The sequence below is a fragment of the Apiotrichum porosum genome (genome assembly GCF_003942205.1).
Source record: "Apiotrichum porosum strain DSM 27194 chromosome Unknown scaffold_2, whole genome shotgun sequence".
NCBI classification, from domain to species: Eukaryota; Fungi; Basidiomycota; class Tremellomycetes; order Trichosporonales; family Trichosporonaceae; genus Apiotrichum; species Apiotrichum porosum.
The window spans coordinates 1952656-1973232 of record NW_021167109.1 but is presented as its reverse complement, the minus strand read 5'-3'; the positions used below and the strand labels follow the sequence as shown (position 1 = coordinate 1973232).

Below are 20577 nucleotides of genomic sequence, written 5' to 3'. Positions count from 1 at the left end.
CATAGTCATGGCTCAGCGCGGTGACAGCGCGCCTAATTCACTGACATTAGGCATGTGTATGTTTATGGACCTATTTTATTTTAATAGGCGCGAATGATTTGTTTATGCCATTTCCCAGAGCCTTCCCCCTGCCTTCCCTCTGCCTTTTCCTCCTGGGGTGTTGGTGGCGTTGTTCCTTTTAGGTCTCACATTTGGACCGCTTTTATTCTCCACGCACACTGCCGGCCTCGGGGCAACCTACTGTTACCTAGTTGCCTCTAGCCGTGTCTCTAATTGTCTCGGTCTCATCCTGCCCCGTGTACCCGTGTCCTCTCAACACGTACATGCACATACCGCAACAACCGACGGCCGCGGAGTTTCGGGGGCACCGCGCCAAACAACCCCATGCTATGGACTGCCCAGTTGTCCTCACCAGAGTACCAGAGAGTACGTAGAGGACGACTGAATGGGCTCGCTCCTCCCCCCCCCATTCCTGTGCGCCTCGGCCTCCAACCCCCCCATTTCAGCCACGGTCAGGGGGAAGGCCATTCCTGCAGACCCGGAACGACGCCAGCACTGCGCAGATGGCCCATTCAATGTTGTGACGCGCATGCCAGTCGGGCCAGTGGCCAGTGGTGTGGAACAGGTCGGCCAGGTCGGACAGCAAGAGGCCCTGTGTTGATCGTAGACACTGACATTCAATCGCCTTGTACAAGTACACACAGGACAACATCTTGCACAAACATCCTCTTACCCACTCACACACACACGCACCATCGAGCGCATACGCGGACTACGTGTGCGGACGCCGACGACGACGTGACGACAGCGACAACGCAGCCGCTAAAGCGGACGCACTGCGCACGACCACACGAGACACATGCTCACGACACACCCCACACCTCCCCCCCGACGCCACTCCATCATTCCCAGAATCCCAGAATCACACGGCACACCCGCTAGCATCGCTCGGTCAGCGACTTTATAGCGACGCTGCACCCCGCATCGCTTCTGCTTCATCATGATCTCTCTACCTGGCCCCTCACAGCCGTTCTTTGCAGACGACTACACTGTCGCTACCCCGCCGGAAACAGTGCCAGCCTCCCCCACCGACAAGGCCCTTAACCCGGACTCTGTGCCCCCGATAATGACGTTGTCGCCGCCATCGCGCTCCAGCAGCATGGCAACGCCGACACTGACACCGATCCAGACCCGCAACCGCAGCCAGAGCAATGCGAGCGGTGGGATCTCGCCCACGAGCATCATGACCAGCAGTGGCCTCATCATGAGCCTCCAGGCCGCAACGGGGTCGACCTCCTCGCTGCTGTCCACGCGGAGCTTGCCGTCCCCTTCCCAATCGCAGTTCAACCGCGGTCCGTCCACACCGGTGACTCCTGGATCCAGCTTGGCAGACCCCACAGCTGGTAGCCCTGCGCAGAGTCCCACAGACCTGATGTCTTCCACTGCGTCCAAGCGCTCGTCAGGCCCTAGGCCACCGACCCCGCCCTCTGCGTCGCGAACGGGCCAGTACAACACTTTTGAAAGTTGCATGGAAGGTGAGTCGCCCTCGTTGAACATTTCCCGCCCCTGGGGCGTGGCACTAACCGCATTTCGATCACAGGGGGTATCAAGCACGAAACACAGTCGGCAGCGTGTGGCCACAAGGGCGAGGCTGCCGGGAACCACCTCGTTCGCGCCGGTGCATTGTTTGCTTCTGCGCTCGGATACAAGCCCAACAGCGCATGGGCGACTCTCCGACGGGCGACGGTCCTGCTCCACCTGAGCACCCATTCGACGCCGTCGGTGGCGATTGATCATTTACGGGAAGCCCGGTCGCTACTCGTGGGTCTCACGGTCGGTGCGCCACACAGCCTGAGTGCGCGCGAAGAGCTGGCTGCAGTCTGTACCCGACTCTCATGCCTGCTGCATGCCCGCGAGGATGCGGCCGACGACCCCGTCGAGGTCTGGGAGGGCGAGGTCGGGCGTTTTGCATGTGAGGCCCTCGAGGCCCTCGAAGAGGTCGCGGCTGAGCGTATGGACCGAGCGCGCACGCTGCGCCGGGACGCGTTCGAGGGCGAGGCCCCGGCCCTGGCCGACATGTTCATTACGCTCGCCCAGTCCGCCGGCGCGGTCGCGGCCCTGGCGACGGACGCCGACACCGTCGACGAGCACGCCGAACTCGCCGAACACGCACTCGACCAGGCGGCCAACATGGCCACAGTCGCCGCGGCCGCCAAAGTACGCCCCGCCACAGTCTCGGCTGCCCTCATCACCCGCGTCCAGCTTGCGTCAGGTCGCGCAGCGGCCGAACGCCTGCGCAACATGTTCCTGCTGGGTGTGGCGGTCGACGAAGACGATTTCGCGGCTCTCATTGCCGACATGACACTGCTTGTCAACGAGACGCGCGAGCGAGCGGCTCGGCTCAAGGGCAGCAAGGGGGCCGCCGCGGCGTCCCAGGCCTTTGAGGCTGTGAGGCAGCTGGGCGACACCAAAGTGCTGTATGCCAACATCCTCCGCTGCGTGTGGCGCGGCAGGCGAAACTCGATTCCGGGCTACTTGCCCTCTGAGCCATCGACACCGCTCACTCCTGGCCTGTCGCGAGCAAACAGCCTCACGGGCGTTCCAAGTCTGGATCGAAGTCGGCCATCGTCGCTGTCCAGCTCCAATATCAGCATCGAGAGCCCACCTATTCCCGAACTCCCCGAACCTGGCGACGAGGTTGACGCCGATGTGACAGTGGTTCCCTCGCCAGTGAGCAAGATTGTTGTCACACCTAGTCCAGTCAACACGCTGCCACCGGTAGTGCCGCCAAAACGGACAGGTCGGGCGCCTCCTCCGCCACCTCTCCAACTCAACCGGCCACCGCCGCTTCCTCTCCCACCTCTCCCTCCCCTCAACTCGGCCGCCCTCCTCACACCACGCACACCGCTCTCTCCACTCAACCCCTCGTCCGTAGGAGGACTTGCACGCCGTACGTCCGACCTACACAACGGTTCCCAGCGCCCTCGCCTAGCCCGCGCCACGACGAGCTTCTCAAACCACCTGCCTTCTCCCCGCTGGCACTCGCCGATCTCGCCTGCGGGATCGCCCGGTCCAGCGCCGACCCACCCACTCCCGTCCCCACCGCGCCGGCGTCTGTCGTCCATGTTCCGGCCCTTGAACGCCTGGGAGCGCAAGCCGAGCTACCAGGCCATCCCCACCCTCGCCTCCCTGGCATCTGCGAACAACTACGTGCCCATCTCCGACGACGCCCAGTATGGCGAACTTGCGCGGACTGCATGGACGATGCTCGGCGGCGCGCTCAAGCACTACAAGCTGGCCCTGACCCTCCTCTCCCAGTCGGACGCGGGCGAGCGTGCCCGTGCAAAGTCCGAGGTATTGGCCGCCATCGCCGCGGCGTCCCTGTTCCGCGCGGCCCTCGGACCCCGACTGAGCCACATGTACAGCGTCCACAACCACGCCCACCCCGTGGCCCCGTCCGAGAAGGACGGTCCGGCCGCGCTGCTCTCCACCGCCGAAGTGTACGCCACGTGGGCCGCGCGCGAAGTCGGCTGGAGCTTCCTCATCGAGGGGACCAAGGGCGCCGAGGCAGCCGACCACCGCACGGGGTCATGGGAGGCCGACGAGGCCGGCAAACGCGCCGTCCTCCTCACCCTCCGGGTCTGGTGGTTCCGAGCCACAGCCGAGCCTTCTTCGTCCGACAGCGACGGCGTCAGCGCCGCCGAGGCCGATGGCGAGCGCCAAGTCATCAAAGAGGCCAAGGCCAGTGTCGAGGCCGTGGTCAAGCGTCTGCGGGACCTGGAAGGGGTCGGCTATGGCGATGTGGCGCGGTTTGCGGCCCACATATTCAAGAACGAGGGCGACGTGGACCCGACAGAGACGCTGTTCTGGCGCAGTGTCAAGCGCATCCTGCGGGGCGGCGAAGGGGACGTGTTGCCTGCATAGAAACCCAACCGGCGCGGGGCGTCGAGTCGGATTGTGGTGTATTGAAGTTTTTATACAGAGTATTGTACAGTACGTAGTATGCTGTAGAGATGGCAAACATGTCCGTCTACCTGCCTGCTGGTCAGCATTGTGCCACTTGTCCAGTGCCACATGCCACATTGCAGGCGCTTGTCTGGACACGCTCATAGCCGCCCACCCGGCCGGGTACCCCACCGGCTACACCTGTGCACGCCTGTTGCCCCACCCGCTTTCCCATTGGGGCCTCAGAGTCGTAGCATCAGGAAGGACAATGGCACAAGATTCTCCGCCACGCAAAACGCCTTCACTCTGCAGAGTTCAGGAGCACGGCATATCATTACGCCGGGGCATCTTTGTGCCGAGAGCCGGAGCAACGGGGGGCTGAAGTGTACAGGAGGTGCGACCGTGGGATATTTGCTGGGCAGTGCCTCCACCCCGGACGTCATTTGGGTGTGGAGGTTGTACAGGTGACTGACCCAAAGGATCCGAAGGACGTGCGTGGGTTTGCGGGAGGTGCATGTGATGTTTGAGCTAACGCTCTCCTTCGCTTCACACCGCTCTTGGGCAAGACATACTGCCTGGATCCTTCCTCGTGCTCGCCATTGCCTTTGCCATCGTTGTCAAACACTTACCACTCACCACCAGTGTTGAACCAAACCAAACCACAGTACAACCGACATGAGCACCGAGCCGTTGACCGTCCCGTCGGGTGTCTATGTGCCCATCCCGTCCTTCTTCATGAACGAGCGGAACGGCGATCCGGACACTGAGACGACTGTCAAGCACATTGAGCGGTGGGTTCTGAAAGGTGGCAGCTATGAACAGCTCGAAGAGTTTCACCTCCAGCTGCCTACCATGACCGTGGCGCTGACCCACCAGTCTCGTCAGAGCAGGGGTCCAGGGGATCATTGTCAACAGCTACATTGGGGAAGGCTCCCTCGTCCGTCCTTCCGAGTGGAAGGGCGCGATAGAGACCGCCGCCAAGGTCGTCAAGCCGTTGTCCATCTCGCTATGTGTGGACTGCAGCGCGCCCAGCCTGTGGCTTACCTGCGAACGCATCACCATCGCGCACGGGTCCGGTGCCGACTTTGTCTTCGTCCTCCCACCTTCCACCTACAGCACTGACCTCCTCCCTGCCGACTACATCAACTACTTTACCCAAGTGGCCGCCCAGTCGCCCGTCCCCGTCGTCATATATGAGTGGCCCGACGCATCCGGCGGCATCAAGCTGGGCGAGAGCATCGTCGACGTGGTCTCGGCGCACAAGAACATTGCCGGCATGGCGTGCGCCGTGAATGACGGGATGCGGAGTGTGGCCCTGTGGCAGTGGGACGAGAATGGGCAGCGCAAGTCCACAGGGTCATATGTGCAGAAGAAAGCGGTGGTCAGCGGCATTGCGAACATTGTGCCAGCGTCCGTGACCCAGATGTACCCCAAGGAGGGATGGAACATACAAGAGCAGCGCCTCCAGGCGTGGGAGGAGGCGGCGGACCCGCTCGACGAGGGCGGTATCCCTGCTCTCAAGGTGGGTTCAGCTGGAAGTTGCTCGCGGACGTAACTGACCTCGCAGGCCACCCTCATGCACCTGTTCAACTATGGCGGGACATGCCGCGACCCCTTGCCCGCGGTCGCTGACGGGTCGAGTGTCCATGACGCAGTGTATCGCCTCCAACCTGCTCTGCGGAACGAAGAAGGCGTGATTGAGAAAGACAAACGCGCGCCGATCCCACCAGACCCACGGGCCCCACGCCCACACCGTAAACCAAGCCTCGTGTTGAACCACCGCCTCTATACGGTCCCCATCCCGTCCGAAAACACGGAAACCTAAGCGCGCTGCAGCCCTATCTGTATCTCCCCAACCGCGTGCTGCAGGACCAGTGCTGGTGCCTATGAATACCTGGTACATGCTACTACTGTCTACTATCTCTACTGCAGCGAGATGGCGGCGCCGCCATCGACCAGCAAGCTTGCACCCGTGCAGTACTTTGCCATGTCGCTCGCGAAGAAGATGACGGGCTGGGCAATGTCGTCGGGCTCGCCCAGGCGGCCGATGGGCATGCGGCGCACCATGTCGGCGCGCTTGACGGGGTTGGCCAAGTCCTCCTTGTTGATAGCGGTCTCGATGGTACCTGTAGGGAAGTGTCAGCGACGAAACCACGGCGTCAGTTGTTGTTCCGACCGGGCATCCAGCCGCCGTGTGCCGAGGCATCAACCGCTCGAAACTCGACTGCTGCCAGCCCAAGAACGCGATACTCACCTGGGAGGACAGAGTTACACCTGATGCCCATGGGGCCCAGGGCAATGGCACAGCTCTCCATGAGGCTCTTGACGGCCGCCTTGGTGGGCGTGTAGTGCGTCTGCTCGGCGCCGCCCATGATGGCCGAAATGCTCGAGATGGCAATGATCGAGCCGCCCTGGGGCACCTGCGTTGCCATCTGGTTGGCCACGGCCTGGACGGCGTAGAACGCGCCGTTCAGGTTGACGTCCTGGACGCGCTTCCACAGGTCGTGGGGCAGGTCGAGGAACGCGTGGAACGGGCAGATGCCGGCGTTCGACACCAGGACGTCGATGCGGCCAAAGGTCGACACGGCGGCGTCAACAATCGCCGTCGCGGTAGCGGGCGAGCTGATGTCACCGCCGACAGCGACAGTCTTGCCTCCCGCCTCGTGCACACGGTCCTGGACCTCGGCAACGTCGGCGGCGGTAGCCTCGCCAAGGTGGTGCAGGACAAGGTTGGCGCCGTTCTTGGCCGCAGCTGCCGTGTTAGCTGGATTGCTGTTGGACCTATAGCTTACCAATAGCAATGGCACGACCGATACCCTGGCTCGAGCCAGTGACGACAACGACCTTGCCGGGAAGGAGACGGCTGGTGGCAGTTTGCTGGGTAGCCATTGTGTATGCGATGAGTAGCGAGGTGAGTAGGGAGGGTGAGAGGCTCGAAGAGTTGTTGCGGTGACCGAGGCCATAAGGATGTTGCCAGACGGCGTCTCGGTACAAATGGCCAGTGACAGGACATCGGTATGTGTTTCTGCCGGACGCCGTGACTTCTCATCAGTTAACCGAGAGCTGTCAGGAGCCAGTGTCGGTTGTTACAAGCGTCTCATCCTTTTCTGCATAGACTTGGGCGCCATTGCAGCATTCCCATGCATACCTGCACTTGCAAACACAAAGGTTACCGGGGATCAGATCGGCAATGCGATGCATTACAGTCCTGCAGCCGATTCTAAACCGCTGAACGGGTCTGATTTCCCACCTACAGCGCGACCTCGTTACAATCCTCAGGACCAAAAGGCCGGCTCCGACTCCCCGGCGCGGTATCACGGTAGAAACCTATACCGAGCCCTTTGGGTCCGGACAGACTCCGGGCCGCAACCCGCTACGAGAACGAGCCATGCCCCGTTATAAGTGCTCCCTCGTACACAGAGTCTTCTGCCTTTCTCTCATTCTCACCACAAACAATCATTCACAATGCCTAAGGAGTGGCCCACTATCGTGAGTCTTGGAGCCGTCGGAAGCCTTGACGGGGCGTAGGAGCCGCCACAATGTGGCGGCCACGGCCTACGCGTTGTGGGCGCTTCTCCGTCCTCGACCTGGCGTCGTTAAGCTCGTTTACTGCAGTAACTGACACTCCTTTTAGGTCAAGCTCGAGACCTTCATCCCCAGCGCCCACGGCTCGGGCGGTGACTACCACCGTCAGGGCAACGAGCACTGGAGTGAGTACCGGCGCTGCTTTCGACTTTGCCTGTTCTGTAACTAACGCTCCTCAGTCGTCCAGGGTAACATCTCGTGTCCCATGCACAAGTACGACGAGTACCGCTCGTCGCGTACCTCGTGGGGTATCGGTGTCCTCGGATCGATCTTCGTCCAGGTCACTGCCTCGGACGGCACTGTCGGCTACGCCACCGGCTTTGGCGGTCCCCCCGCGTGCTGGCTCATCGAGGAGCACTTCAAGCGCTTCGTCATTGGCCAGGACCCCCGTGACACCAACAAGATGTGGGACATGATGTTCCGTGCCTCGATGTTCTACGGCCGCAAGGGTGAGTGCATCAGCTACGATATGTGTGAGGCTCAGCTGACTTTTAGGTCTTCCCCTCGCCGCCCTCTCGGTCGTCGACCTTGCCGTCTGGGACCTTATTGGCAAGATCCGTGGCGAGCCCATCTACAAGATGATCGGTGGCCGCACCAAGAAGGACATTCCCCTGTACCTCACCGGCCCCAAGCCCGCCGTTGCCAAGAAGCTCGGCTTCTGGGGTGGCAAGGTCCCCCTCCCCCACGGTCCCCCCGACGGACTCGAGGGTATCCGCAAGAACGTCGAGTACCTGAAGAAGTGCCGCGACGACGTGGGACCCGACTACCCTATCATGGTCGACTGCTACATGTCGCTTGATGTGCCTTACACCATCGAGGTCGTCAAGGCCGTCGAGGACGCTGGCGTCAAGATCAACTGGTGGGAGGAGTGTCTCCACCCGGACGACTTTGACGGCCACCTCGAGCTGCACAAGGCCCTCCCCCACATCAAGTTCACCACCGGCGAGCACGAGTACACCAAGTACGGTTTCCGCAAGCTCATCGAGAACCGCGCTGTGGCCATTATCCAGCCCGACGTCATGTGGCTCGGTGGCCTGACCGAGCTCATCAAGGTCGCCAACCAGGCTGCCGCCTACGACATTCCCGTCATCCCCCACGGCTCGGGCCCTTACTCGTTCCAGGCCATCATGTCGTTCCCCAACTCGGACTTCTGCGAGTACATTGCCAACTCGCCCGACGGAGAGTCGATCCACCCCTCGTTCGGCAACCTCTTCACCAACGAGCTGCTCCCCACCAACGGCCGCATCCAGCTCTCAGACGAGCCCGGATGGGGTCTCACCCTCAACCCCAAGGCTGAGCTCATCCCTTACAAGACCTTCTTCTCGCCCTCGGCCGGCATTGGCTCGGCGGGTGAGGCCCGTACCGAGGAGGAGGAGAAGCGCTTTGCCGGAAAGGTCGCCAACGGCAACTAGGGCTGGTGTTTTCAGTAGCATGACTGTTTGTGTTTGTATGCAGGGAGAATGGTAGACACCAAAATGATGGACACAGTTGCACATCAGTGAACAAAAGCGAGCTGTGACGGGCAAGACAGGGTGTGGATGGCAAGTACATCTTGACTACAGGTAACCCCAGACACGCTTCGGGCGGAGCCACTCGGCAACCTCTGCATGCTCAAATTCCCCCTTCCACTGGGTGTGGCGGAGGTAGTCTTCCATGCTCACAAAGTCGACCGTGGTGGTACGGCACCACTCGGCGATGCGATCTCCTCTCTCGTGGCCTTGTCCCTGGGCGTACGCGTCCATCTGCTTGCGGAAGTGGGTCTCGAGGGCACGCATCCCCTCCGCGGGATCCCACACTTGCTGGGCAGTCGCATACTTGTCCAGCGAACCGGCATTGACAAACTTGATGTGCTGGAAGAAGGGCAGCTGCGCAATCAGGTGTGCCAGTTCAGTGAGAAAGCGGCCGGCCCAGGTGCGCTTGATATGCGACTCGGTGCGCATCGTGGCCACGGCGCCACGCCACTCAATGTGTGGGCGCGGTGTGTAGAAGACGATCACAATGTCGGTGGCGTCTGGGACGTTGGCAATGTCTGAAGCGATGGCGCGGGCGCGCAAGATTGGGACGGCGCTCGTCTTGTCCGCGAGGAGGAGCTCGGCGTCGGGCGACAGGACGAGGACGTAGCGTTCCACGGCGGCGAGCAGGCCGTAAGGCAGGGCCGTGATGGGTTTCTCGCGGTACACGATTGGACCGCCGAGGGCGACGAGCGTACGGGGCTTGATGCGGTAGACGGCAGGGCACTGTGGCAAGACATGCATGTGTGGAGCCGAGTTGGAGTGGAACTGCTGGTCGCCGTTGGTATGGAACGAGCGCTGGTGCTGCGACGTTCCAAAGGGGTTGGTCATGTGGATGCGGAGGATCTTGATATTGGGGAGGGCTGGTAGGGAATCGGCCGTGACCCACATGTCATCGGGGTTGGTCATACAGACGCGAGTGGAGTGGCCAAAGACGTCCAACGTGTGGACGACTGAGCGGAGCCAGCTGCGGCCAAGCATCTGCTGGAGCGGCAGGGGCGGGAAGCGGTCCATATCTGTGAAGCTGGGCCAGGGACCATGCTCAGTCATCCAGATGTGGTTGTGGAGCTGCTCAATACCGGCGCGATAGAATTGCGAGTTGACGCGGATGGCAGCCCCAATGGACGGTGGGGGAAGGTGAACAAAGATGCGGGAGAGGATGGTGAGTGGCAGGGGAGACATGTGAGAGGCGCGGCGTTGGATGTGCACCCAGGAGTAGGGGCGAGGGGGTGGTGGTTTGGCGGACATGGAGGCTATGGGAAGTGTGAACAACGAGGGCAGTCAATAGTGAGTGATGAGGAGGAAGAAGGAGGACGAGGAAGACGAGGAAGGCGGGGAAGGCAGACAAGGGAAGGCCAATGTCGATCATTTTGGTGGATGTGGCAGTTGACACCACCGAGTTAGATCGCACGCTCAGCGGCCACCTTTCATATTTAGTATTCCCTTCGACCTGACGATGACTCATGAGTACCTCTAGACAGAGTATCCGTGCTGTTGATGCATAAAAAGCGAACAGAGGCTGAGAAAAACAGGGACAACGATCGCGGCATCACGGCACTCTCCAACAACATCCAGTTCTTGATCGTATAACGGTTAGTATGCTCGCTTGTCATTACAGCTCGCGGGAGATCGGAGTTCGATTCTCCGTCAGGAAGGACAGCACTCGCAACAGCGAGTTGCTCTTTTGCTGCAGATGTAGATGTCCCTGGATCCCTGGAGGGTCAAACTGAGTGACACTTGGGGGTCTCAAATGTGCGCCCCGCGAGGTTCGACTCTCGACTTGGACTTCCTTCCTCGCTTCTTCTCTTTTGACATTCGCCCCAAATGGTGGCCAAACGTGGTTGAGCAGGATATTTACTGATAACTTGGTTTGGTCCTTCCCCTTGAATGACTGCGCTTTCTTGTCCGCTCAAAAACCACCCAGTGTTTGAATTTCCAAGGAGCCTGGTTATATCAGTCGGTAGATAGTTTGACTCTTACTCCTTGTGTTAAGATATCAAAATGTCATGGGTTCGAGCCCCATACTAGGCTTGAGAACGATGCGAGAGCGTCGGATTCACCTTTTGCAGGTTATCCTTGTCCAAAACGAAGAGAGTGCTCGCTGGCGGACACAGTGGCGGGTTGGACTGGAGCGGAGAAGCTTTTTTCGGACAAGTCTTTTCTAATGTATGTCTTATTTCGTACCCGCTGTATGACTTGAAAGTCGAGTATCTCCTGGAGACGGTGAGTGTGTATCAGTAAGTGAGTCAAGGGAGCTGGCTCATACTTGGTCAGAATTACTGCGGTGGGGCGCTGGAAATCGTACACGAGCGCCATGTGTAATGACCAGTTGTCCTGAATACTTCATATTGGGAACGGTGGGAACCCCATGTGTACAGAATGTTGTTGCTGCTGTGCTCGACTGCCCTCAAGTTTTCCGTGGCTGACGAATGGTATCCATCGGCTTGCACTCACTGTCGTTTCTTGAGCTTTGACTCAGAGTTCCGTTTTGCACTTCTGGTGGTACACGCGCGGCGCAGGCATTGACGCTTGCACGTTGGATGACGTTAGCCGAGCGCGAGTGATCAGAAGTTGAGGGTGGTCGAGTTGGACAGCAACGATGTCTCCTCGATGGATGCGCCTTACCCCCTTCCACGCAGTAACGTGGTCCTGTCGCAATATGAACTCGGTGTTGGTGATCCTTACGCGGCCTTCACCTTCTCCCCGGCGATGACCTCTTAACACAGGAAATTTCCGGGAGGAGTGAGGAGGGCTCATCGACATTGATGCCTGGGATCCGGTAAGTTCTTCACGTGTGGCAACTGCGGATGTCGAAGAAATTCCATAGGCCGCCCCCGCGCTCTCTTCCTGTGCGTCGAGTATGTGTTCTATGCATACAATCTATGAATGTGAGGTAGATATAGAGCGGCTCAGCAATATGATGGAAACCGGTAATGACACAAGAAACTCTCTCTGAAAACAAACTCCAGCACACGGCACTCCAGGCTCAGGCCCTCTGCAACAACTTCCAGTTGCCTTGCAAGTAGTGTTTGACGCCCAGCAGAGCTATCGCGCCAGCGAGGAACAGGCCACCACAGAAGCCGATTGAGATCTGGTAGGCTTCCGGTCCCGTCCTGTTGAGATGGGTTTTGGAGTAGTTGACGATCATGATGGCAAACGGTTGGGCAGTGGCGTTTGGAATTGCCAGTGTGAGCCAGTAGATTGCCAGTGCTGAACCCAGGTGTTCGACGCCGACGACACTGGTCGCCAGAGGTGTCGCAGCCGAGTGAATTGTTCCAGATGTTGCGCCATTCACGAATGCGTAGAAGACCATGACGCCAAACGAACGGGCGGGCATCCACGCACCGATAGTGACAACGCCACATATGATGTAGCTCAGAATAACCATGTTGACGCGTCCGCCGCGGTCAAGAAGGAATCCCCACAATGGACGGCCAACGACTTGGCCGGCTGCAAGGATGGACTGAATGGCGCCACCTTGTGCTTGGGTCATTCCAAGAGCAGATGTGCTGTACGATGCGACGGAATAGATCGCAATGAAGTATCCCATCACTTTGTGGTCAGCGACTTGCTTCTTTGAACCCAGCACTCACTCGTCAAGAAGGCCCACAATAGCAGCCACTTGAATCCCGGGTGCCAAAAGAAGTTGAGCTGCAGGGGTGCGTTCTTTGCACGCACGGCCTTGTGTCGACCCTTCATCAACAGAATGGACGGGAAGAGAATGGCCATGCAGATGCAGCCTTGGATGATGTAGCACCACTTGATGCCGACAGTGCGAAGTAGCAAAGGAGCGACATTGGAAAAGACAATGCCTCCAATGCCAGAGCCAGCTTGTGCAAATCCCTGCGCGAGCGCTAGTCTCCTGTCGAACCAATGAGCGAGGATGGGTTGTGATGGAACCAGAATCTGAAGTCAGCACGACCGTCTCCAACACGATTATTCACCAGACCAACACCGAAGCCGAATCTGAAGACGTTAGCACATGCCAAGGAACACAGCGAGAGAATGGAACATGACGGACGACGTTGGGGCACGCTCGCGGTCGCCGAATAACTGTCCCGCGCTTGACTCACAAGATTCCTTGACAGAACAAGAATGGACCATAAGACTTGCAGAGGCCAGCCATGCATTGGCCAAGGCCGACGCAGACGGCACCAATGAGCATAGGGGGTTTCATTCCCATCCGCTGGATCATCCAGTTGGCCAAAGGGCCGACGACCACTGCCACAGAAGCAGACAAGCCACCAACCCATGCGTAGTCGAGTTGCGATGCGTTGTAGTAGTTGTTCTCTATGAACGCGGCGGAATAGACACCATAGGTAGTATTTACTCTGTGCAATAGCGTGAGTTGTAGAGTTGGAGATGGCATCGTGAGGCAAGGAGGAAGTTGGGGGAGGCCCGATAGGACGATCGACGGCGGCTAAGAATGATTCCACAACCGCCCCAGACTTCGTTGCCGCTTCTCACAGACTGTGCAGGACTCACCCCCAAGTACAGGCGTTCAGCCCCAGCAGGCAAACCACTATGACCCATCCGTAACCTCCATTGGGAAGCTCGTCAATGTCGGGATCGACAGACTTGTCATGGGCAACCTGAGTTGTTGTTTTCGTCAAGCCCAAGCTATCGGGCTCGTCGATCGGCGCAGCCTTCTCCATCGCACCAAGCTTCTCGTCTATACCGCCGTTATCGATATTGGTCATGGCGTGACTCTCGAATGGGGTGTCCACCGTTGTTGACTGACTAGACGACATTGGAAGACGGAGTGTCGTTGCTTTTGATATTGTCGTTGCTTTTGCGTGGTGGTTGAAATCACCGATCTCCCTGCATGGCCCAGCGGTGATGGACAGCGTATGAGTGCAACGGGATTACGATGGCCCGGAGGGAGGGAGCCGGTGTGTCCTGTTGCAGGCTCTCGGGAGCCAGTGCGGTCCAACAGGTAGCGAGCTGGAAAGCTTGGGTGGTGCAAAAGGTGGAGGAGAGTGTGTTGTTGCGATAGTTGCCGCGCGTGGACGTTGCTTAACAGTTATTGCTAAGAAAAGGGTTGCATCTACAGGTGGGCTTGGCATTTTCCGGCAACTCGGCCGTAGGTTCTCCCAAATTATATCAGCCGCTCATGCCGATTTCGGACTACTCCGACGAAGCCAATTATGCCGCGGTCGTGCCGAGCACCGGCACCGCCGGCGCCGTTAGATCGCGTTAGATAGGCGCATTAGAATGAGGTTGTTTGGACGTAACATGCGTGCTCTCGCGTTGTGTTACACGTATCTATCGTCCACTGCCTCCCAGCCTATAGCCTATTCTTGGAAGCACGCAAAGTGTGTTTTTGTAGCTCTAACCTCTGTGAAAACGCAAATATCACCTCCGCTGCAGTTGGAAGGCCGCGACAATCAGCCTTCAGCGAATGACGATCAGTTCTTCCGTGGCAAATGCGCACAACATCGTCCGACATCTCTTTCGTCCATAAGCGAAGACCCGACAAATTCAACCCTCAAGCATCAGACGCTGCTGCAGGCGGTACAAGCGAGCTCCATGCAGAAGACTTGGTCGATCCCAAAGTGCAATCTTTAGCAACCACCTAGATGGTAAACCCACAACCCGCGCTGCGGGTCTTGAGCTTCCGTTCTGAGCGTCCCAAACGCTCCTCCGCAGGGAAACCGCTTCTGATCATGAGCTGTTTAAAGGTGTACACCTAGAGAAAGATACAGAACACGACGGCACTGTCAAAGTTCTTCGTTGTCGAGCAGACTCTCACTCTCGCTCTCTCCCAGGTTCCGGGTAAGGCTCTTGTCCCTCCAGCGACTTCTACATGTGCAGCAAAAGAGGAGACTTGCTATTGCAAGTGGTGTCCTTCCTGACGGAGAATCGAACTCCGATCTCCCGCGAGTTGTAGTGACAAGCGAGCATACTAACCGTTATACGATCAAGAACTGGATGTTAGAACTCACGGACGAGGCGGCGCTTTCCTTGGTGGGCCCTATGCATGCTTTTGGGAGCTGGAAAGCGTGCAGCGAATACCTCTGAAGCATGGCTTCATGATGAGCCATCTACATGGCATGTAGAAGACGTGGTTGCTGGTGACCGAGGCATTGTGTGGAAGAAGTGTGGCGGAGGATGACGGAGGTGAGATATTCCGCCACCCGCACGGTTCTTTCGCATTTCTCAGTCCAACCTCCCGACCTGGTACTCCGAAGAGATTGGGGAAAAACAAAGAGTATCCAGGTCCATGGAACTGTAATAGGAAGAATAATCTGACAGTGACCGGCAAGGTTGAGGCCTGGAGTGGCAGTGGCGCATTTCGAGTGGACGAGGCCAACAGTAGTGGACAATGAGACCATACCCCCCAATATGATGCTACCAGCCTCATCCTGTACACATACATCGTTTGTCGATAGTCACTACTCAGTATTACATGTCAAATTCTCCTGCTTGCTTGCCATCATCTTCCCGACCCAAGCGACAAAACTAAACCTATGGCACCCACCTGCCCTTGATGGCCTAGTAGTAGTAGCGGAAGTGCTGGTTCTGTTTCGGTTAGCCGATGTCCTCTGGCATGGTAAGGTGACATGACCCATGCTTACCTCACGGTCCGTAACGTCATTCTATCCAGCGAGCATACGCTGGTACTCCTGCTCCTCGACAGAAAGCACTGAGGCCACAAGCGCCTTGTCGCGCCTCTTGTTCTCCATGCGGTAGTACAACGGCCACAAGAGAACGAAGACCATCGTAAGGAGGAGAGAGATGGCACAACCTGCCATTCCGTCAAGGTAGCGGGGAGCATCGCTGGGCCTAAAGATCTGAGAGCCGATGATGTTGCCAGCGGTGAAGGTGATCAAACCTGTACCGGCGGCCCATGATTTTAAGTGCGACCGGCTACGTTGATCGTCACGACAGGAGACAGGAGGAACACAGTGGTGGCGAAGACACTGGTGAGGATAAACACTCCTGTACTTGTACTTGGTCCAGTTTTAATGATCTTGGAGACTGGGTCATTCCCAGTCTTGTGCCAGCGGCTGTCATCCCGGATGAGCAGGCGTTTTGTTGGACCCATGCCTCGCGATCTGCCGCTTTTGCTAGGTGCTGTCAACGCACTCTGTGTTTTCTGCATCAACGACCATCGTTGCTGAAACGATGGAGTCTCTCGACGAGGGTGTCAACGAAGGAGACGAAGGTGTTTATGACAGGTATTACATATACGACGAGCACTACATGTATGACCTTGTGAAGCAATGTCGAGTTCCATAGGTCTTTCAGATTGTGTTCACTCGTCAAGCGTCCTAGACTGAAGGCTTGTACTTTGTCTGACAGCGCTTCTAAGATCAACTGTCAATCGATGTTCTGCGCCAGATCAGAGAAAACACGAATACGAGGCTACAAGGCTACGGACATGAACGTGCAGCATTTGTGCGAGAGGAAGCGTGCGATAGCAACATGGTCGTTATTGTTAACCAACAACCACAAATCCCGCAAATACACGGAGCGAAATGACCCGTCGCCTAATATACTGATTGACGTCATCGCCTATTGGGGGTACCTAACTGAAGTACCGTTTGATCTACTCCGTCGTTACAACATCTCTCTTAACACATCACCCCATGGCAAGCGAGCCTTCACTGCACCCTTCGGCACCACCAGAAGCATTGCCACCATCACCACCCTCTGCTGAGGACTCTTCCTCCTCAGCCCCGACCGCCCCGACCAAGGTGGGCAACGGAAAGGGCAAGGGCACGCCAGCAGGCGCCCCGACGGCCTCCGTGGAGGCCGGTCCCTCTTGGCGCCGTGACACCTCGACAACCGTCAGCACGGCAACGCCGACAAGCTCACATGCCGCGAGTCTCCGACCCTCGACAGGCAACTATGACAGCCGATCCACATCGCCCGCGGTAGCGACGGTCGACGCCGACGATGCGAGCATCGCTAGCTCCGGATCCGGTGCAGGCTCGTCGCACATTCCGCAGCCTCCCGAGGTCACCGCTATGGACCAGGCCGAAGAGACGCAGATGGCACACACTCTGGCGAAGAAGAAGTCCTGGCTACACTTGGCAAAGCGCTCAGTCGTTGAGCGGGAGGCTCAGAAACTCATGGCCAAGCGTCCTCACACACATGTCTCTAAGAACAACAAAGGAAAGAAGGGCAAGAAGGGCAAGGCCAAGAAGGACCAGGATCCTGGCGAGGACGAGGCAGCCGATGAGGCAGAGGCCGAAGCATTCGACCCCCAGGCGATGCAGGCAGAGGTGCTGGAGGAGGCATGCCAGCTCAATTTTGAGCACATTGACCTTGTCGTTGGCAAGGAGACCGTGCACTCCGCCGCACAGCTCGCAGAGCTGGAAGCGGCACTGGGTAAACCGCCCTCCCCTGGAGCCAGCTACGTCTGGGAAGGTGAGTTGCAGTCGGTGGACCAGTACTGACGCCAGTCATGTATGAGAACCAGCGCGGCATATCGTTGTTCGGCAGCACATGGTACTCTTGGCGTTCTCTGCTCCCGGGTGATCCGACGCCGTTTACTCTACCCCTCGACCTGCCAGAGACGGAGCAAGTCATTCGTGGGTGGGAGCGTGGTGCTAGGAGTCGACACTCCAAGATCAACCCCACGAATCTTAAACGCAAGACCATCAAATCAGGGTACACACTCGAGACGTACCAGACGCCTTCACCAGAATGGACCTGGTGCACCGAATGGATGGTGAACATGCGTCCCGCTTCGGATGAACAGGGTTGGCAGTACAACCTGTGGTTCCACAGGAAGCATTGGCGAGCCTTCCCGATGACCCTCAACTGGTGGGGGTGGGTGCGTCGGCGTCAATGGTTGCGACTGCGTGTCCTCCTTGCCGAGAAGCAGGAAGACGATGCCGATGAAAAGCCCGCTGTACAATGGGACCCGACACTGCGCGAGTTCCTGACCGAGTCCGACCCCGTCACCGCCATGGTAACCTACCTCGGCAAGTATTCTCTGGACCGCGAAAAGCTTGCAGCAATTGATAAGTGGATCGATGGCGCCGGCGTCTCCGACTGTGCAAAGCTAGCCGACGTCTTGGCAGGTTCGGAAGAGGTGTGTTTCAAAGCAGTTGCGATGTGGCTGACCGCAGCTCCATGAGCTCGCTCGTATATTTGTTTACCCGGCCTCACGCAATGTCTTTTTCAAGTCACTACAATCGCACGATATCATCACAGAGCGTGACTGCAGGCGCTGCCTCACCCCCATCCAATAACCATCTCGGACATGCCTTCTTCCAGTCACGAATCCCACATTACACCGGCGGCTCAGTACACGCCGAACCATTCCACCCCATCCACCACGCGACCGATAGCGCATACATGTGCATGGCATGCATTTTGTTGTACAGTTTGACATCTACAATCTAGTACCCCATGTCTATAACCATCCTCTACTGGCTGGCGAGGTAGATCCTGAGCTTCTCGAGCGCGCGGTAGCGGTGCGAGATCTTGTTCTTGTCCTCGTGCGCCATCTCGGCGTAGGTCAGGCCACCACCCTCGATCGGCTGGAAGCACGGGTCCCAGCCAAAGGCGGTGGGACCGCGAGGGGGCACAATGTTGCCCTCGGTGCGACCCTCGAAGAGGATCGGCTCCGTACCGGGACCGGCCGAGTAGGCAAACGTGCAAAGAGCGGTAGCCTTGGTGTTGTTGAAGCCGACAAGCATCTTGTTCAGGCCGTCGTGGCCAATACCGGCCATAAAGTCCTTGATGTAAGGACCGGGGAGGCCATTGAGCGCGTCAAAGCACAGCGCAGTGTCCTCGGTGACACAGGCAGCGCCGAGCTTCTCCGCCGCGTCCTTGACCTTGGCGATGGCGACCTCCTGGGTGGTGCCCTGGAGCTCGGGGACTGAAAACTGTCAGCAGACTCATTGTGGACCCTCCATAATCGCAGAAGCCAGGCGTCAGAAAACGCACCGTCGACCGACTGCGAGGTGCACTCGATATCGCTGTCGCCGCTAGCAAGGATAGCCTTGACCTCGCGGAGCTTGTTGGCGTTGCCGGTGACGAAAACTGAGGGGCATTAGATAGATCGTCGTGGCAACCCACTGAAAGACTTGGACATGGTGACGGTGGGGAACTGCGTTGTTCAAGAAGAGTGAGTGTACAATGTCAACATGAAGCGACGCTAGCCGCGTCGAGTCGTAGCGCTCGTCATGAGTCAAGTCGCGCAGTCGTTCAACTTTCAGAGACACGCGGAACGGAACCGAGAAATTCCCCACGTGGCAGGTTTACGCTTGTAATTTTTCTTTCAACTCAACTTTCATCAAGGTCGCGTGGCCAAATGGTACGGCGTCTGACTACGATTAACATCTCTAGTTATCAGGAGATCGCGGGTTCGATCCCCGTCGTGACCTTCTCTTTTGCCGTGTGTGCATAGCAGCCGTCGTTTTGGCAAGGAATCGCAGAGAAGACAAAGACAGTGGGGAAGGAAGGAAGCAAGCAAGCAAGTGGGAGTGGTTGACGTACAACGAGATCTATCTTTGGGCGAATTTGGATCAGATTTTCAGCGTAATGGCAACGACTGGGCCTCTGGCATGTGCTCGTGACCCCAGCGAGTACAAGTTTGCAGAAATTGTACAGATTTGGAGGTTATTTTGCGCCTCGCCGTAAGAAACTATGTGGCACAAGAACCACTACAACCTCCACACGGCTAACTGTCCGGCGTGGCTTTGCGTTCGATAACACACGCCCAGGACGCCGAGCAGATGCCGAGAGCCGAGATGGTGACAAGCACGGGGGTTCCAGATTGCTGCTTGATGGCATTCCCACAGAGTACCAAAGGTACCTGCGGCTGCGGGAGGACGGTGCAAGCGAGGCTCGATTGAAGGCGCCAGTGATCGACACATGTGAGGTATTTCGCCTGCTTCTGCCGTCCCTGGGACTCAATGTGTACCCTCTGGTAACATGCACGGCCGCGTTCCCGAAAATTCTATGTTCTTTTATTAAAGGTATGCGAAGGGACGAAGACCTCGCCCTTCTTGAAGATGTACTGTGTTAGTAATTCGTCGGCCACAGGCCACAGGTCTGTCGGAAACATATCGTCGGTTCCGCGGATCACATGACGTCAGTAGTCGTCGTGCACCCCACACCCCATATCAGCAACGTCCTTCACACATCTTCGCGGTCAGTGTTGACAATACTGCGGACGACATGGGCTTATTGAGCATCAGTGAGCGGAAGAGATGTGCATCGAGACACTGACATCAGCATCGCTACCCGCCAGCACCATCAGCGACGCATTGGCTACTCCAACAGTGGAAACGGCACCCCTTCCGGTCGGGTACACCCTCCCACCATCCCCGGTTACACTGCAAAGCGCAACGACAACGCTCGCAGGCTCAGTGGGAGAATCACAGAAGGCAATGCAGAGTGACACCCTGGTCGCTTACGCCTGGTGTGAAGCTCAATGCTTGCTGTCTGGTACGCTGTCGGAAATTGCCCAGACGCACTGGCAGAGGGGTCACACCAATAGGTCGTGGTGCGCTCCCGCGAGCCCCGAGCAGCGGTATGCCAAGGCCCACAGACCGACCATGCTCTCCTGATC

General features: G+C 58.1%; 8 protein-coding genes and 4 non-coding genes across 12 annotated transcripts; 7 read left to right on the top strand and 5 right to left on the bottom strand.

Annotated features, from left to right (window-relative positions):
- Positions 1 to 1000: 1000 nt before the first annotated feature.
- EHS24_004782 (uncharacterized protein) lies at positions 1001 to 3924 on the top strand (the record flags this gene model as incomplete). The annotated part of the gene is made up of 2 exons (XM_028620330.1): positions 1001 to 1535; positions 1601 to 3924. The coding sequence occupies 2 exons, from the start codon at positions 1001 to 1003 to the stop codon at positions 3922 to 3924; spliced, it is 2859 nt and encodes a 952-aa protein (XP_028479302.1).
- A 696-nt stretch (positions 3925 to 4620) lies between these two features.
- EHS24_004781 (uncharacterized protein) lies at positions 4621 to 5770 on the top strand (the record flags this gene model as incomplete). Its single annotated transcript, XM_028620329.1, has 3 exons — positions 4621 to 4736; positions 4822 to 5467; positions 5513 to 5770. The coding sequence occupies 3 exons, from the start codon at positions 4621 to 4623 to the stop codon at positions 5768 to 5770; spliced, it is 1020 nt and encodes a 339-aa protein (XP_028479301.1).
- A 98-nt stretch (positions 5771 to 5868) lies between these two features.
- On the bottom strand, positions 5869 to 6834 carry EHS24_004780 (uncharacterized protein; the record flags this gene model as incomplete). The annotated part of the gene is made up of 3 exons (XM_028620328.1): positions 5869 to 6071; positions 6200 to 6697; positions 6738 to 6834. The coding sequence occupies 3 exons, from the start codon at positions 6832 to 6834 to the stop codon at positions 5869 to 5871; spliced, it is 798 nt and encodes a 265-aa protein (XP_028479300.1).
- A 576-nt stretch (positions 6835 to 7410) lies between these two features.
- On the top strand, positions 7411 to 8942 carry EHS24_004779 (uncharacterized protein; the record flags this gene model as incomplete). Its single annotated transcript, XM_028620327.1, has 4 exons — positions 7411 to 7434; positions 7580 to 7655; positions 7710 to 7979; positions 8026 to 8942. 4 exons carry the CDS (start codon positions 7411 to 7413, stop codon positions 8940 to 8942), a joined length of 1287 nt encoding a protein of 428 aa, XP_028479299.1.
- A 144-nt stretch (positions 8943 to 9086) lies between these two features.
- EHS24_004778 (uncharacterized protein) lies at positions 9087 to 10223 on the bottom strand (the record flags this gene model as incomplete). The annotated part of the gene is made up of 1 exon (XM_028620326.1): positions 9087 to 10223. One exon carries the CDS (start codon positions 10221 to 10223, stop codon positions 9087 to 9089), a length of 1137 nt encoding a protein of 378 aa, XP_028479298.1.
- A 393-nt stretch (positions 10224 to 10616) lies between these two features.
- On the top strand, positions 10617 to 10696 carry EHS24_004777. The gene has a single exon. It is a non-coding gene; the product is annotated as a tRNA-Asp (tRNA).
- Positions 10697 to 10983: 287 nt separating this feature from the next.
- Positions 10984 to 11072, top strand: EHS24_004776. Its single transcript has one exon. It is a non-coding gene; the product is annotated as a tRNA-Lys (tRNA).
- A 955-nt stretch (positions 11073 to 12027) lies between these two features.
- EHS24_004775 (uncharacterized protein) lies at positions 12028 to 13741 on the bottom strand (the record flags this gene model as incomplete). Its single annotated transcript, XM_028620325.1, has 5 exons — positions 12028 to 12593; positions 12635 to 12947; positions 12986 to 13007; positions 13115 to 13372; positions 13527 to 13741. 5 exons carry the CDS (start codon positions 13739 to 13741, stop codon positions 12028 to 12030), a joined length of 1374 nt encoding a protein of 457 aa, XP_028479297.1.
- A 1147-nt stretch (positions 13742 to 14888) lies between these two features.
- EHS24_004774 lies at positions 14889 to 14968 on the bottom strand. The gene has a single exon. It is a non-coding gene; the product is annotated as a tRNA-Asp (tRNA).
- A 1665-nt stretch (positions 14969 to 16633) lies between these two features.
- EHS24_004773 (uncharacterized protein) lies at positions 16634 to 18132 on the top strand (the record flags this gene model as incomplete). Its single annotated transcript, XM_028620324.1, has 3 exons — positions 16634 to 17417; positions 17453 to 18076; positions 18125 to 18132. 3 exons carry the CDS (start codon positions 16634 to 16636, stop codon positions 18130 to 18132), a joined length of 1416 nt encoding a protein of 471 aa, XP_028479296.1.
- A 292-nt stretch (positions 18133 to 18424) lies between these two features.
- HAM1 (nucleoside triphosphate pyrophosphohydrolase ham1) lies at positions 18425 to 19095 on the bottom strand (the record flags this gene model as incomplete). The annotated part of the gene is made up of 3 exons (XM_028620323.1): positions 18425 to 18879; positions 18948 to 19043; positions 19080 to 19095. The coding sequence occupies 3 exons, from the start codon at positions 19093 to 19095 to the stop codon at positions 18425 to 18427; spliced, it is 567 nt and encodes a 188-aa protein (XP_028479295.1).
- Positions 19096 to 19300: 205 nt separating this feature from the next.
- EHS24_004771 lies at positions 19301 to 19387 on the top strand. The gene has a single exon. It is a non-coding gene; the product is annotated as a tRNA-Arg (tRNA).
- Positions 19388 to 20577: the final 1190 nt, after the last annotated feature.